Below are 15,864 nucleotides of genomic sequence, written 5' to 3'. Positions count from 1 at the left end.
GATCACGGTACACAAGTAAATTCAGGTTTAATTAAGGTTTTGATGTAGTAATCTTCCCTTTGATTTATTCACAAGGGTATAATTTTGGAAATGGCTTAGTTGCTATGAAACGTTCATTAGTTACATTGTAGTTTTAGCCCGAGCAGCACCACACAGAACTCCTACCATCACTGATGTACGCTATCACTGAGGCTACATGTACACTACCAGATAAATTTGATTTTATAACTCTGGGTTTTATAAATTCGATTTTGAGTATCCTCACTTCCCACAGAATCCACACAGTCAAGTTAGTGCTGCCACATTAGGGTGACCAAACATCAACTGTGGCAGCAGTGCATTGTGGAAACCCATCCCACAATTCCCTCAGCCTCACATTCTGCGCACTCCCCCTGGGCCCTGCTGCATCCTCACCACTAGCAGCGCTCACCCTGCTGCCTGGTTCCTGGGGCCCAGCAGCTTACTGGAGGTGGGAAATTGACCAGTGCTGCTGCGCCTAGCTCACGGGAGGTGGGAACAAGGTGCTGTGCTGGCCAGTTTCCTGGCTCCCACAAGTTGCCGGGAGCCAGGTGCAGCAGCACCGTGAGTTTCCCAGCTCCCTGCCTCTTGCAGGAGCTGGGAAGCTTACCAAGGCTGCTGTGCTGGTCAGTTTCCCAGCTCCCCTGAGTGGCAGGGAGCCAGGAGCCAGGTGCAGCAGTGCCAATCAGCCCTGGAGGCTAATGAATTTGATTCAAAGACATGGTGTTTCCACATTAGCTTGCATTCAAACTGTTAAATTTGAAGTCAACATTACACCCACCTGGTTCTGATGATGTGTTATCAATATTAGTGCTCTCTACATCGAGCAAATGGTATTTACAGTGAAGATAGTTACTTGGTACAATTGAGCTAACTGCCTTAGATTCAAATTCGAATCTGAGTGTAGACATAACCTGAGAGAGATGTCGCTATACCAATACAAGTTTTAATTTAAATAACTGTATTGTTTGCTACCATTCAGCCTGGTTGTCAAATGAATTAAATCTCATAGGCTAACAAGTGTAGGAGCTGGTTTGTATTGTGGAGGTTGTTTTGCAAGAAAGTGATGGTGAAGGTTGCTATGGCGATTTAGTAGGTGGCATTCTCGCTTGCCTTTGTTAGGGAAAAGCGTGCTTCTGGAGTGCTGATCCCATTTCACTCTTTGCAAAGTGTCAACTCCAGTGTCCTGGCAAAACTGGAGCTTAAAATGTAACTTCTCATCAAAACCTCTCTTCTCCTGTGTAGCTTCATGTTACATATAGTGGCATATTTCACTTCCTGTGCCATTGCTGTTATCTGTTTGAATAACTGGTGCATTGGTGCTACAATAGAGCAAGAACATAATTGATTTTATTCTTGTTAGAAGTTCACTCAGGGCTTGGACTTCTTGAAGGTGACTTTCTGTTACAGAACTTTCTCTCTTGAAAAGCCAAGTAAGGACTACCACAATGTACTAAAATCCAATCAAGAAACTACAGTTCGAAAGTCTCACTAGTGCTCCTGTGGACTAATGCTTTACTTTGCTCAGCCTAGATTTAGTATTTTAATGAGAAAATTGTTATAGCTTATGTATTTATTATGTTTTGTTCCCCCTCTTTACCCACTGCACCTCTGGCTTTCTTCTCAGGGCACAGATGGAGCCTGGCTCAGCAGTAGGAGCTCTGTGTGCTCAGAGTATTGGTGAGCCTGGCACACAGATGACTCTGAAAACTTTCCACTTTGCTGGTGTTGCCTCAATGAACATCACTTTAGGTGTTCCAAGAATCAAAGAAATTATTAATGCCTCCAAAGCAATCAGGTACTGAAACAACCTTTATGTAATTTCTCTGCTTTAGAGAAAACTGATGAACCTGCAGTCCAGAGTAGTATCTCCCTTACAGGAATATGTGCAGCTTATGCATCAAATAGACGAATGTTGTGAACCAGGTTACTCATGAAACTTTGTCAATTGGCATAAAATTCATGTTCCAGTCCATGCACATAATATTTCTAGGGGCAAGCTACAAGGTTAGGCATTTATTTCCTCTGAAAAGGAGTAATTTCATAAAGACTAAGGCAGACTGTTTTGTGTCCAGAGCATATAGTTGAAGACTACAGATTGTCAAGAGATGAGTTTACTTCAGATGAGTCTATCATAAGCAGTAATTATAACACTTGTCTATCTCTGATATGTATCTGAAACCATATTTAAGCACTGCTACAGTAGACTTAGCAATAAACTCAATATAACCTGTTGGAAGATATATACCGTGGAGTGTGAATTCCAATAACTGGTATTTTTCCAAACTTGAGATATTTCAATAATGATTTTGTTAGACGTTGTGTCGTTTTTGGGTGCTGTTATTTCCTAGCAAGCAGCAGTCCCTTTAACAGCCAATCCTGTTTGTCCCTATAGAGGATGGGAGTTGACAGACCACAGAAGATAGGATGTAACAAGAAAGCTACTGTTTTGATAAATCTAGCTAGTAAATTTATAGATGTCTTATTCTGTGTAGCACACCTATTATCACCGCACACTTGGACATCGATGATGATTCTGATTTTGCCCGTCTGGTTAAGGGAAGAATTGAGAAAACCCTATTAGGAGAGGTAAGAAAATCTTCATTGTTAGCACTACATGAAATTTTAAAGTTCTAGACTGTGTTGTGGCAGACTGTTTGTAGTGGCCAGTAACCGTTCTCACAGAGAGTCTAACTATTGCACCTGGATCTGTAACTTACAGATTTCAGAATACATCGAAGAAGTGTTTCTTCCTGATGATTGCTTTATACTTGTCAAGCTCTCACTGGAGCGGATTAGACTGCTGAGACTAGAGGTGAGCTTTCTGGATCTTGTTTACTGTCCTCCTTAGAACACCAAAACTAGCAGTGTTCCCTTCCTCCACACGAGCTGATGTCCTTCCCAGAGATAACCGTCAGACAAGCTAATTCAAGAGCAAAATGGCAAGTCCTGTCCTTGAAAGGTGTACAGCTCCATTTAGTGCTTAAAGCCTGCATTTCAGAGCATTGTCTGGAGCTGGGAATAACATTGGCAGGAAGTGTTCCAGTTCTCTGACCTATTTAGTGTTTGGATTTATTCAACAGAACATTAAGTTGCACAGAATTATGATCATCTTGTAAGTAGTCCACTGCTAAAACTGCTTCCTCTTCTTTAGCCTTTAGCTAGGAACAGGTTTTCTGAGGTGAAGGGCTGTTGTGCTGTGTGGCCTTCAGAATGCAGATTTAGTTCTGTGAGACAGAGAGTGCGGTAGTTCTCTCGCTGTCTGGAGTAACTGACCTCTGTGAATGTCTTGGGGCAGATTGTCATGAACAGGGCAGACAACCAGCTTTGCCTGTAAGCTGAGCATTTGGGCTGCTGCCCTGCAAGGTTCAGGTGCCACCAAACTGATTAGTAAAGTGCCAGCAGCCACCCACACACACTGGGCAGTATGTGTTTCTATTGGTGGCGCATATCTGCACATGCCTTGATGCATATGACACAATTTATTCCATCCATGGATGAAAAAAATCACACTGCAGACAACCCAGACTGGTAGTATGTGAACTTTTTGGATCACTGTAACAGTCTTACCATGCAGTCACAGCCAGTTCTCTTGAACGCTCCATCCAGGCACACTGGACTTAGTGGTGACTAAATGGTAACTTAGACCAAAAATAGCACACTCCTTGGGTTACTTCCAGTCCAAAGAGGCCAGTTGGCTACCCTGGATCTTACACAAAAGAGAACACCTGTTGCAGTCCTGTAACAAACTGAAGGTTTGTGCACTAGGACAAATAAATAGAAGTTGTTTTAAGTTCAAGCAAGTGAATGCATATATGTGAGTTATCTGATTCTTAAATGTAATAGAGATGATGTAATCTGCTATTTCCAAGTGTCTTTGAGTGGACCCATTGGTTACCCCAAAGATCTCTGCGCTTGTTTAATGTCTCTGGCCTGATGAGTTAAACAGCAGAGATTAAAAATTTTAATGTGACCCTGTCTTATCTCTTACTTTTGGCCTTCCAGTCCATGAGTCAAAGCATATGAATCATTTCCAAGGTTTGGTGAATGGCAGGGCTTTCTAATGGCCCATTTAATCTTTACAGGCCTCCTTACAGGAGGTGGGAGATTTTTTGAGGACTGATGTGAAGGCTTAGATATATTTTTTTTTCTTGTCTATTTAAAGCTCCTTACAGGGTGTGGGAGATGATTCCCATGACTGGGTTCACAAGTTCAGAGCCACTGTTTTCAAAGTTACAAAGCAAGACTTACATACTACTTTATAGCATGGGGCACAGGCATTACAAATGGGATGATTGTGTGAAGCATCTTGTATGCATTTCATAGAACCTAAACACTATATATAGCCTGGTAAGACAGATACTTAATTTGGACAAAACTAATACAGCTAAGCTCATCAGTTCTTAGCTAATACCTACAGCCTTGGCCAAAGCTGTCACTTGATTTGCCACCATCATAGTAAAATATCTATTATTTACTGACCTTGTGTGTAGTATCCTGGGACTGACACAACTGCAACAACATGACAGACTATTTAGTTCTGTGTCATAATAAACATAGGTTCCTCCTGATGCAATACTGAAGTGCTGTCAGGGCTGTGTGAGCCGTTTACACAGGAACATGTTTCGCTGAGATCAATTTTGGGGTAATGTACAAGCATTACAGTACACACTCAAGATGTGTGTCTTGGGTTAATGTGACTACTGTCCCTGAAAGGAGCAGGGAAACTTATCCTGTCAGGGGCGGCAGCCACTCTGGTCAGGGGTGGCAGTCTGACTCTTGGCCGCTTCTGACACGAATGGTTTACCAATCCCCAGAGTGGTGGGGAGCTGGGAACCAGGCAGCAGCCTGGCTCCCAGCTCGCCGCCTCTTGCAGTGTTGGGAAACTGACCAGGGCAGCAGCCCTGGTCAGTTTCTAGCTCCAAGGAGTGGAGGGGAGCCGGGAACCAAGCTGCCCCCGGTTCCCAGTTCCCCTCCACTGGCTCAGGCCAGGAAACCAAGGCTGTTTTGCGGGACCCTGCCATTCTAAGAGCCAGGAAACTGACCAGCTCCCTAGGTCAGTTTTCCAGTTCCTGCAAGCCAAGGGGAGCCAGGAACCAGGTTCCCATCTCCTCTCGACTTGCTGAAAATTTGAGTTATGCAGGGGTTGCAGGAAGGCAACCCCCACATAACTTGAGGGTTTACTGTACATTAGACCCATCCAGCTGTGATAATACTGTAGTTGATTAGTGGAGCAGAAGTTTGATTTCAGCAAGGCTGAAAGATTTCAAATAGTTGAAGGACATATTTTAATATTCAAGGAATCAATGTGCTACAGGTGAATGCAGAGACTGTGCGATATTCTATTTGCACATCTAAGCTAAGAGTGAAGCCGGGGGATGTTGCTGTCCATGGAGAGGCAGTTGTGTGTGTGACTCCTCGGGAGAACAGCAAGAGTTCAATGTATTATGTCCTGCAATCCCTGAAAGAAGAGCTACCAAAGGTAAGTAGAAGATGTGCCTTTTGAAGATGGTAATTGCTTCAAATTGTATGTGGGAAACACCTCGTATTGCGTAATTGTATTGAGTATCGGTATGATCTTGATGTCTGAGTCCTTGATTCTGTTGCCCACAAAGCTGCTGGCTCACTGTTCAGCTGTAACATTTCCTGTCTATCTCTCCCCCATATAAAATAGAGGTTGTAGTATTTTTCTTTCTTTTATGACATAAGTTTTATCATAATGCATTTTGAAAATGAAAAGTGTTATATGAGGACCAACCACATTTCTGACCTCTTAAAAATAGGGCAGGACCTCAAAGGAGCCCATAATAAAATCTGTCTCATGTATTGTTGGGATCATGTATAGTCTGTTTAGCGAGAGATGCAAATAAAAAACCAATAACTAACGGTGCATGCTGAGTGTCATAGAGAGGAAGAGGCACAGATCTATGGTACAGCTCATTTTCTGGACCCTCACACAAAACGTAAGGTGTGTGGGTAGGGAAGTCTATTTGTAAAACAGCAATGTGGTGAATGCCTCTTCTATATAATAGAAATCCCACTCATTTATTTTAATGTTCAGACTACTGTAATATTACAAGTAGAATTTTTAGATTGTTTTGAGGTATGATGTAAAGGATTAGTTGTAAGTTTTCTCTTGTCTATTTAAAACTCTGTGGACAGGACAAATTGTGTTTACAAAGCTGCTTCTTTTACAAAGGTTGTAGTGCAAGGTATCCCAGAAGTGTCTCGAGCTGTTATTCACATTGATGAACAAAGTGGCAAGGAGAAATACAAACTTCTGGTTGAAGGTGATAACCTACGAGCTGTCATGGCCACGCATGGAGTCAAGGGAACAAAGACCACTTCTAACAATACTTATGAGGTAATGATCAAGTGTGTGGTATCAGTACTTCTGCCTGACTCTCGATTCCTACTTATGCTCTTTTACAGACAGTTAATGCAACTTAAAACCTATCCTGTCTGCTTTCGCAAGTAACCAGTCAGTGTGTGTATTATCTACAAAAGGGTAATTCATATGCTGACTCCAATTACTTTTAATGAGCAAATGCCTTCATTAATTCAGGTTAAAAAAAAAAAGAAATATTAGGGTTGATAGAAGCTGCATCCCAGGAAAATCACATCAGATTTTTCTAGTTACATCACTAAGAAAATCTTCAGTCCACGTGCAAGCAGAGAAATGTTTTTCAGCACTCCAAGCTCTTCTCTTCGTTTATTGGATTTGCTCTCTCCCCTAGGTAGAGAAAACCCTAGGGATTGAAGCTGCTCGAACAACCATTATCAATGAGATTCAGTACACCATGGTAAACCATGGTATGAGCATTGACAGGAGACATGTTATGCTGCTCTCAGATCTGATGACATACAAGGTAAGGTTTGTGCTGCATTCTTTTTGGTGTCACATTGTTCTCTTTATGCAAACTACCTTTATAGAGTCCATGGGGGAGCTTTCAACTGAGTAGTAGAAATAAATAACTGCTAATCGCACTATTTGACCCAGATGATCTCAGGTATAAATGGTGACTTAATCCATAGCTTGAACAGCAGTCTGTTAGGTTGGGGATGTCTTTATTTTATACTAGTTGGCCCATAAAAAGCATAGGATTTGGGTGGGCACCCAAGTTTGTATATCACTGTGGGTATTTTCATATACTTGAAAGCACAGCAACTGAACTTGAGAAGAGAGGACGGGAGAATCTTTCCAAATGGAAGCAGATTACATAATGGAGTATGGACTAGGGTTGTAGCATTGGTTGTTTTGATGGAATGTCAGTATTTCTCAGGGAAGGAAAATAGCTACCCACATCCTCCATCGTGTCTTGAGTAAAACCAAACTTTATTTGTTTTACTGTATGTGATGGAGCCAATGTTTTCCCATGTGTCAAGCTAGGTCTGCAGGAGTTCAATGCAGGAGAACTTTGCCCTTCGGAAAAGCAGCAAAGGAATGTTGTAAGGTTTTCCTTGCTTTCCAAACGGGTAGGGCGGTTACTGTTGCATGCTCGAGGACTGCACTAGCTTCTGTCCCAGATGTGGCACAGTCCCAAAACTTCGTCTGCAGCAAGCCCACAACCCCATTTTCCACTTAATTGGCGAAGGGGCACAGAGTGCAGTGCTGGAAAGCTTGTCGAGTTTCCAGGCTCTGCTTCTTTCCTTTACCCATCTGTCACTCATTCCCTTAGGATCAAGATACCCTATAGCAATAGGGGTTAGAAGTAGGATTAGATCTACAAATAAGTGATGGTGCTGTAGAGCACTGGGATCTGAAGGGAACAAGTACAGTTTAAATATTGAGTCTGTTCTGGTCTGGCTGTGGTCTGAAGAAGTGGGTCTGTCCCACGAAAGCTCCCTAATAATAAACTATTTTGCTAGTCTTTAAAGTGCTACTTGACTGCTTTTTGTTTTGATAGTCGTAATACATGTGACAGAGTAAGGGAAAGAAGCAGGGGTGAGAAACTTGATAAGCTTTCCAACACTGCACTCCGTGGCCCTTCTCTGATGAAGTGGAAAGTGGGGCTGTGGGCTTGCATCGGACAAAATTTTGGAACTGCTATGCCTAGCACAGGAGCTAGTGCAGTCCTTTAGGGTGCAACAGTAACTGCCCTGTAGCTTTAGGAGGAAGGAAAAATAGAAAAATTACAATAGACTCCATTTTCATCTGAAGAGATGGCTCTTAGCCATGAAAGCTCATGACCTAATAAATTTGTTAGTCTCTAAGTCTACGTCAACACTAGAGGGTTTTGTCAGCACAATGCCTGTTTTGCTGACAAAACCTGTGGAACATCGGATTCCCAAGGCATTCTGTCAACAGTAAGTTGACAGAACGCAGCACATTTGTCAACAGCTGTACCCCATTTCCCACGAGGAATAATGGCTCTGTTGAAAGACAGTCTGGGCATTCCAGGGCCCTCTCTGTCCACAGACAGGGCTTCTGGGACACCGGGCAGCCCTGTCTGTTATGCTTCTGGTTGGCTGTTTTGCTGATAGAGTGGCGAGGCAGTTCGGCCACTTTCTGTCAACAGAGCAGATCGCTCTTGTGATCTGCTTGGCAGTTTTGCCACAACCTGTTGACAGAAGTTTTGTTGGGAAGACATCTTCCAACAAAATCTTTTGTTGACAAATCTCTGTATTCTAGATATAGCCTAAGGTTCTACATGACTCCTTATTCTGTATGAAGCTCCAGATTAACACACGTGCTCCCCTAAGATTAGATCTCATATGTTTAAATTCAAGTGGAATTTCTAAGATGGAGGATTTGCAGTATCTAGTCATTTTACACTTGGAGTGAGACTTATTGGACAACAATAACTGATGCACTCAGCTAAGCTCTTTATAGTGGCCTTCTAGCAGCCTCCCCAAAGATGGGCTTTGGTAATGGTTTTTTTGAAGTGGTTGATTAATAATTGAAAATTTTTCTGTCACCCGAAAACCTTATCAAGTTTCCTTGACAACCGTTTCAAGCAATTTGTAGATGATCCTACAGCCTATTTTTTTGTTTTTGTTTTATTTAAACTTTTATTATTACTGAAGCCTTAACCTTCAAAAGACGTGAAGCACCAGAAGCAAAAGCATGAAGCACCAGAACAGAGACTACACTTTAGACTGTTAGTCTTGTGTTCACTACCATGAGAATAAACAACATATCCACTTGCTTTGACTCTTCAGTAGATTAAACCAAAATCCTGAAACCATGATTGACTTTGTTTTATATTGCTGTATCTATCTAGGGTGAAGTTCTGGGCATTACTAGGTTCGGGCTGGCAAAAATGAAGGAAAGCGTTCTAATGCTGGCTTCTTTTGAAAAGACTGCAGACCATCTCTTTGATGCTGCCTACTTTGGGCAGAAGGATTCTGTGTGTGGTAGGTATTGTAGGTTAGACTAGTGCTCCTTAACTGGTGTGCCGTGAAGCAGTATGTAGTGTGCCTCAGAAGGGGTAGATGTCTATCCCAGAGCCAGGAGGCAAGGGGAGTCTACTGGTTAGAGTGGAGGGAGGCTGGCAGTCAGGACTCTTGAATTCTATCACACACACCCCAAGGGAAGGGGTAGGGAATCTAGCCTAGTAGTTAGAGCAGGGGACTTGGAGCCAGAAGTCCCAGGTTCTATCCCCCACAGGGTTGTATCCCAGTGGGGGGGGAGTCTAGTCTCATGGTTTGGGGGCTGGGATTCTTGGATTCTGTCCTCCCCTGTGAGGTGGCTGGGAATTTATCCTAGTGCTTAGAGCATGGGGATGGGAGCCAGGACTCCTTGGTTCCAACCCCCACCCCTACTGGGCTGGGACTAGTGCAGTGCTCTGCAACTGGCATTTAGTGTGCTTCAGAGCTGCATGCTGGGAGTGCTGTCTGCTGCTCTGCACACGTGCCCCACTACTTGGTGGGAGAAGCATGTGGCTGTGGGGGTGCCTGGCTCTGCGGGAGGGGGACAGGATTGGGTTATATATATTGGGTGTGCTGTGAAATTGTAGTGAGTGCTGAACTGTGCCACGAGGTGACAAGGGTTGCTGAGCATTGGGTTAGACTGTAGTATGGAGTATTCCCTTAGCATCTGTAAAACTCTCAAAGTGTGTGTGTACATTGACCACCTGCCAAAGCTTTCTGTGTGCCTCCCCAAACACTAAAATGAATCTAGGTTGTATGACAGAAGCTTCAGAAATGGAGCTGGATAAAACCTCTTGACACCAGAACTCTGTTGAACCCTACCCTAGGAACCACATCCTGTTTCCATCCAGATGCTGAAGTCATTTGGAGCCCTGTCTTTGCTGCTGAGGGTTAAATTTGTTCTTTTGGATTTTTTTTTTCCCTTTAACTAAATGAAATAGCAGGAAATTAATCCTCCTTAGTTACCTACTACAATCAGTACTCTGTGTTCATTCTACAAGTTGTGTTGACCATCACTAAGACCTAAAGCAGATGAAGGAAAATAGTTCTCTGTTTTGTGTTTAGTCTTTTTGTTTGTTTGTTTGTTTTAGTTGACCACAGAAATGTACTGTACAATGTTTTGCTTTGAATAATGAATAATTCATGCTAGGTTTCATCAACAGCAGCAAGAAAACCTTGGAAGGCTGAAGGGCTTGAACTGTTAGGGGCACAGACACCATGAGCTCCAAAATCCTAGAAAGAACTCGTTCAAACAAATAAAAGCATTTTAGTTTGTCTTGAAAATATATGTACATACTCTAGGCTTACACATACTGAACTAATATCAGTAGCAGCTTTCTCTTAGTGTACTGAATGGGTGAAAGGCACATACTAAAAACGTAGATGCAGTTTTTCTAGATCAGTTTCACCTTGATAACAGCTATATATTTGAGTTTTGCCATTTCATTGTATATCCTTGCAGTCCCTGAATTTTAAGTTATCATGCATTTTCTTTCCCCATCCAATTTTAGTTCCCACTGAAATATTTATTTTTTTGAACAGTTACCTATTCAGTTAAGTGGAGTAGTGGACAAGGCAGGCAGACTTCATTACAACTCGAGTGATCTTGACTGCATGTTAGTTCAGAACCTAGTACAGTGGACCATTATTCCTCATTGGGACTGCTGGATGCTATTGAAATATAAAATACTAATATAATTGAGGTTTCATCTGGGGTCAGTTGAAAATATAGGGCTGAATCCACTAGTTGCTTTGTGGATAAAAATGCTTGTGAATAGATGGGGAGCACTTGGAAATAGTCCATATTTTAAGAACTGTCTCTCTTTCTGGCCGTCTGTACATCCCTTGTAATTGACATTTATTCATGTTTGTTTTCATTGCTGTGATTGTGGTAAAGTGCAGGTCCAGTGGTGAACTTGCTCATCCTGAATGATATGGAAAAGAAAATGTTTAGTGAAAACCCCTTCTGAGTTTGGTTTCCCTATTCCTCAGTCAATATTGTACTAAGGACCCTTACACTCTGTCATCTTCATGTAACAGTCAAGTTGAAATAGGATGGACAAAACACACAATTTTCTCATTTCCAAATGTAAAAAGGCGGTATTAGCAGTTTTTCTTACAGGCAAACTACATAATTGCATTTTCATGTGAGTAGGAAATAAAGGCACATAGTCAGTTTTGTTTGAAGGTTAAATGTTATTTCCTATTCATGATGACTTACTTGATTTATTGCAGTGTTGGGTCCCCAGCTAAGTAAGGATCCTGTAGAGTTAGGCTGTAGAAACTCCAAACAAAAATCCAGTCTCTGCTCCAAATAGACAAAACACAGCTTAATTTTCACGTGTAGTAGTTGAGGAATGTTCTAAGAGTCTGTGTCTAAAACACACAGTAATACAGCCCATAGCCAAAAAGCAAGGAAATAACCTTTAGCATATATACCACATGTATTGCATCCATTCATGGCTTCACTTCCAAACCATATGTTAACTGACGCATCAAAGGCACTTAAGCTCACTTGAGGGCTAAATCCATGGCAAGAGTGCTAGCTTTCAAAACGTGCACTTCTGAGTCATCACAATGCAAGAAATGGAATCAGAACAGCTAACGTGGTGAGATACTCCAGACTTCGTTTCACTTGAAAATCTGTCAGCAAAAGAGAACTTGACCAGGCAGCACGAAAGCCTTGCTGCTGTGACAAATAGTAAAAAGGTCAACATGCAGGGTAAATTCCCCTCAGAGCTTGGTTCATACCTCACAATAGGCAGTGCCTTGTACATGGTAAATTCCAGTGTCAAACAGCAAGTTATAAATCCATGTTCTAACTGAAGCTCTTTCACTGCTGGTGGTGGCTTTTTCTCTTTGCTGCGCCATTTATTAATTTTGATCAGCATCTTGCTTAACTGTGTCTGGTAGAGAGAACTTTTAACATGGTTGGCTTTATATGTAAGGTTTGAGCAAGGCTTTGCTGTATGGATGTATACAGAGGGGAATCAGCCAAGTGAGTAATTCTGGAAAGCTTTCAGTCACTTACCCATGCATTTGTGTTTTTGTTTTGTTTCCTCTCCTAGGTGTTTCTGAATGTATCATCATGGGAATTCCAATGAACATTGGAACAGGACTCTTCAAACTGCTTCACAAAGCAGATAAGGATCCAACCCCTCCTAAAAGGCCCCTTATTTTTGATAATGAATTCCATATTCCACTTATCACATAGGAGCTGGGCCACACCAATTTGCGCAAACATAGAATAAAGCTTAACCTGAGGTGTTTTTAACTACACACAGGAGCTGTAATTTGATAAGTGAAATACTGTCACAGCAATTGACAGTTGAGAAGTAGTTGATACAGACTTTTAAAGGAGATACTCAGCTATACTGAGAAGTAGAAGCTGGTCTAACATGAATGTCAGTTTATTAAGCTTACTTGCCAATATGCAAGAATTTTCCATGCTACAAATACTACAAGCAGCAACGTGCTGCCTGGAAGAACTCTGGAGGAATTGTTACATAACTTAAAACAGCTACCCCCAAGGTTCGGTGGATGTGGTATAGTAGGAGTTTTCAGACCAATGCACTCAACTTCTTGGTGTTGGGAGTTGAGGTGTTTTAAATACAAATCACAGGTGCAGTTTCATTTCTGCATTTGGAAGTGGAAGTTTTTGGACTGCTACCACTAGAGGGTCAGTAGTAGAACTGGTTAAATGACTACAAAAGTTACATATAAGGTGATTGTAGCTAGGGATTATGTGTTAAAGCAGTAGAATACAAGATGAAAGTAAGCTTTTAATCTCATATTTCTTTATACAAGAAATCTAGTTGCTATTAGGTTTTACAAGATGTATTGGTTCTTGAAACATAAAAAGGCAGCATCAGTAACTTGTCTACAAGAGTTTTTTGCTCAAGGAGACAATGGTGTCCTTTGTGTTGAACCTACTAAATGAGAGAGAGAAAATGCGAAAGAAAGACATTGAATAGTAGCAGAAATATATTGTATTTTTGCCTGACAATTGTCATTTGTCTAAAAACCTCTGCAGTTTATTAAAGTTTATTGCTGCCTTACTGAGCTTGACAAGAGTTGTAACGCTCTTTCAAGTGTTCTCATGACAAGGCTAAAGGAAAGCATGTGACGGTTTTGTCAATAGATGTAGATTTCATTGAGGGATAGTAGAAGGTACTGCTCTGAGGGATTTTTTGGTATTAAACTAAACTTTGGAAATTGGGAGCAGCTGAACGTGCGGGAGGGTGTGTGTGAGACTCATGCACCATGTGAGAGGTTGTAGTACCAGATCTAGATGAAGATATACAGTGGCTATCTGAGAAATCTAAAGCTTTGAAGTGTATGAATAACCATTAAGATACATGAAGTGTGGCAGGCGATTGTACTCTTTACATTCTTGCAGTGCCATTCAGGGTTTGTCTGCTTTTATAAGTACAACTGAGCTATTTACTCTGTTCAAATTTGACAGTTTTGTTCAAAAAACTAATTTCTGAATAGAAGCAGGATATATGTAGAAATAGCCTTCCAATGGGAGCTGCAGGCGTCACATATGCAGTTTCTAAAGAGGAGGTATGTTCACTAGAAGGTGGCATTGAATGCCCGGTTCCGACCACCTTGTTCCTTCCCCAAATGCATAAGAATGTATTAGTAAAAATATAAGAGAACTAGAGTTTGGGAGGAGTATACCAGCAGACCAAGTCACTTGTGTTTTGCTTGTGTAATGTGAGTGACTGAATATTGCCATTGTTAATGGAAAACAGAATGCTTTCTAAAGCTGGTGCAAAATTGTTCCTCATGTTACAGTTTCTGTAACTCTCCTTATGGTAAATTATTTGCTGCTGTATTTTCCTCCCAAAGATTCTGTTCCAGTGAGGATTTAACTGGGGTTACAGAATGTGGAGCAAAGTTGGCATTAAAGTTGGAGAGAAGGCTTTGTGTACAAGAATGATACAAAGCTAACTTTTTTGTTCATGGTATAGCATGTGTTATATTGCTGACACTGTAAGCATGTGACAGCTTTATTTTTGTAAATGTCTCATAGGTCAGCAATGTTTCTTTTTTAAAAAAAGATTCTCTTTTTAAAAAACAAAACAAAGTAGAAAAGTTGTCTTTCATGCTTGGAAATGAAAGAACTGAAATAGAATTGCTTAATGTCAGTGTTTTCTTTCCCGTTAGCCCACTGACGTTAAAACAAATGCCTTTACTTTCTCTTTCCCTTTAATTCATTCAGATAATCTTCAAACTGAATATACACTTAAACTATTCCATATGAATGTGATATTCCTGAATGATACTGGTGATACAAAGGGGAAAAACCTACTTTTAAGAGCTGCTGTTTTAGTTTTGCTTGGTTGGTTAGTTTTTGCTAAGCAATATTGCTTGTAAGCAGGCACTGCAAATTTCCATCAGACACCTTCATAATTTGTGTCAGTATAGAAGGGAACAGAATAGCTTTCAGAGCAGTCATCTTAGCTTCTAAGACTAAGATTGTACTCTCCTGAACAGAAGCCAGCTCTCAGAGTCTAACCTGCCACTTACCTGAGTGCGTTCAGAGATGACTCTCTCTGGAATGAAATGCATGTGCACTGTGATTTGTATTAAATATGCAGCAGCTGCTAGAAAGACACGATGCTGTGTTTGAGACTATCAGCCTTTTTGTCTGAAGTACCTGATATGAAGCAGTGATTTCTGTACATGGACCAGGGCCATTTAAAAGTAGAGGAGATGAAGAAACCTAGATGAAACACTTTATATTGCTACCGTAATATGTAAATCTGTGCCTTTGGGCAAGCCACTGTGGCATACCCATGTGTAGGTTCAGGCAGGTAAAAAGAGGACAAATTTGGGTGCCTAAAAGTGACTGGTGTAAAAATTGGTACTAAACTCATTACAAGCCCCTTTTAAATATTTTTGAAAAGCAGTAGCTAAATTCGCTCTGCAGCAGAAGTTGACATACATCAGCTGACTGGCCCTTTTGCAGACCAGGAGATCTATATCAAATTATTTGCAGGAGGTGCATTATTTTAAGGATGTAACAAAGACAAACATTGAGGGAGCATAAACTGATCCTTGCTTCACATGAATACTTGAGCGTAGCATGGAAGATTCTTGTAATATGTACTGTGTTGCTGTATACAAAGATTTTTTCTAAAGTGGCTGCTTCAGTTATTTGTAAATATGCATAATAAAATAAGGTATTTAACAACTTAAACATTTTTGTGTTCTGTTCTAAGCATTTTTAATGGTCTTGACTAAATTAAATACCTTACTTATCCTGCCAAGGAGAAGGAAAAAGAACAAAGGAGAAATTGAAATTTTAGGCCTGCTTGATGAGGCATTGGCTGTGGTGTTCAAATCAATGTAGGAGCAAATAGCTGATTTGTGAATTGGCCTCTTTATCCTTCATTCATTTGAAGTAATTCAGAAAATTGAGAATTATCAGATACTTTAGAACAGTTTCCAATAACTGGAAACACA

The 15,864-nt window shown here is 41.1% G+C and overlaps 1 protein-coding gene across 2 annotated transcripts in view; it reads left to right on the top strand.

Annotated features, from left to right (window-relative positions):
• The window catches only part of POLR3A (RNA polymerase III subunit A), a 56,684-nt gene extending 41,086 nt beyond the window's left edge, over positions 1–15,598 (top strand). For both annotated transcript variants that reach the window (XM_075000044.1, XM_075000043.1), the window contains 8 exons: positions 1,646–1,816; positions 2,514–2,607; positions 2,741–2,833; positions 5,336–5,500; positions 6,218–6,382; positions 6,756–6,887; positions 9,243–9,375; positions 12,459–15,598. In XM_075000044.1, the coding sequence (XP_074856145.1) occupies positions 1,646–1,816; positions 2,514–2,607; positions 2,741–2,833; positions 5,336–5,500; positions 6,218–6,382; positions 6,756–6,887; positions 9,243–9,375; positions 12,459–12,604 (1,099 nt within the window). In that variant the 3' untranslated portion in view covers positions 12,605–15,598. The remainder of the gene's footprint in view (positions 1–1,645; positions 1,817–2,513; positions 2,608–2,740; positions 2,834–5,335; positions 5,501–6,217; positions 6,383–6,755; positions 6,888–9,242; positions 9,376–12,458) is intronic.
• Positions 15,599–15,864: the final 266 nt, after the last annotated feature.

The sequence above is a fragment of the Carettochelys insculpta genome, chromosome 7 (assembly GCF_033958435.1).
Source record: "Carettochelys insculpta isolate YL-2023 chromosome 7, ASM3395843v1, whole genome shotgun sequence".
In the NCBI taxonomy this organism is placed as follows: domain Eukaryota; kingdom Metazoa; phylum Chordata; order Testudines; family Carettochelyidae; genus Carettochelys; species Carettochelys insculpta.
The sequence above is the reverse complement of the archived record's forward strand: the minus strand, read 5'-3'. Positions and strand labels throughout refer to the sequence as shown.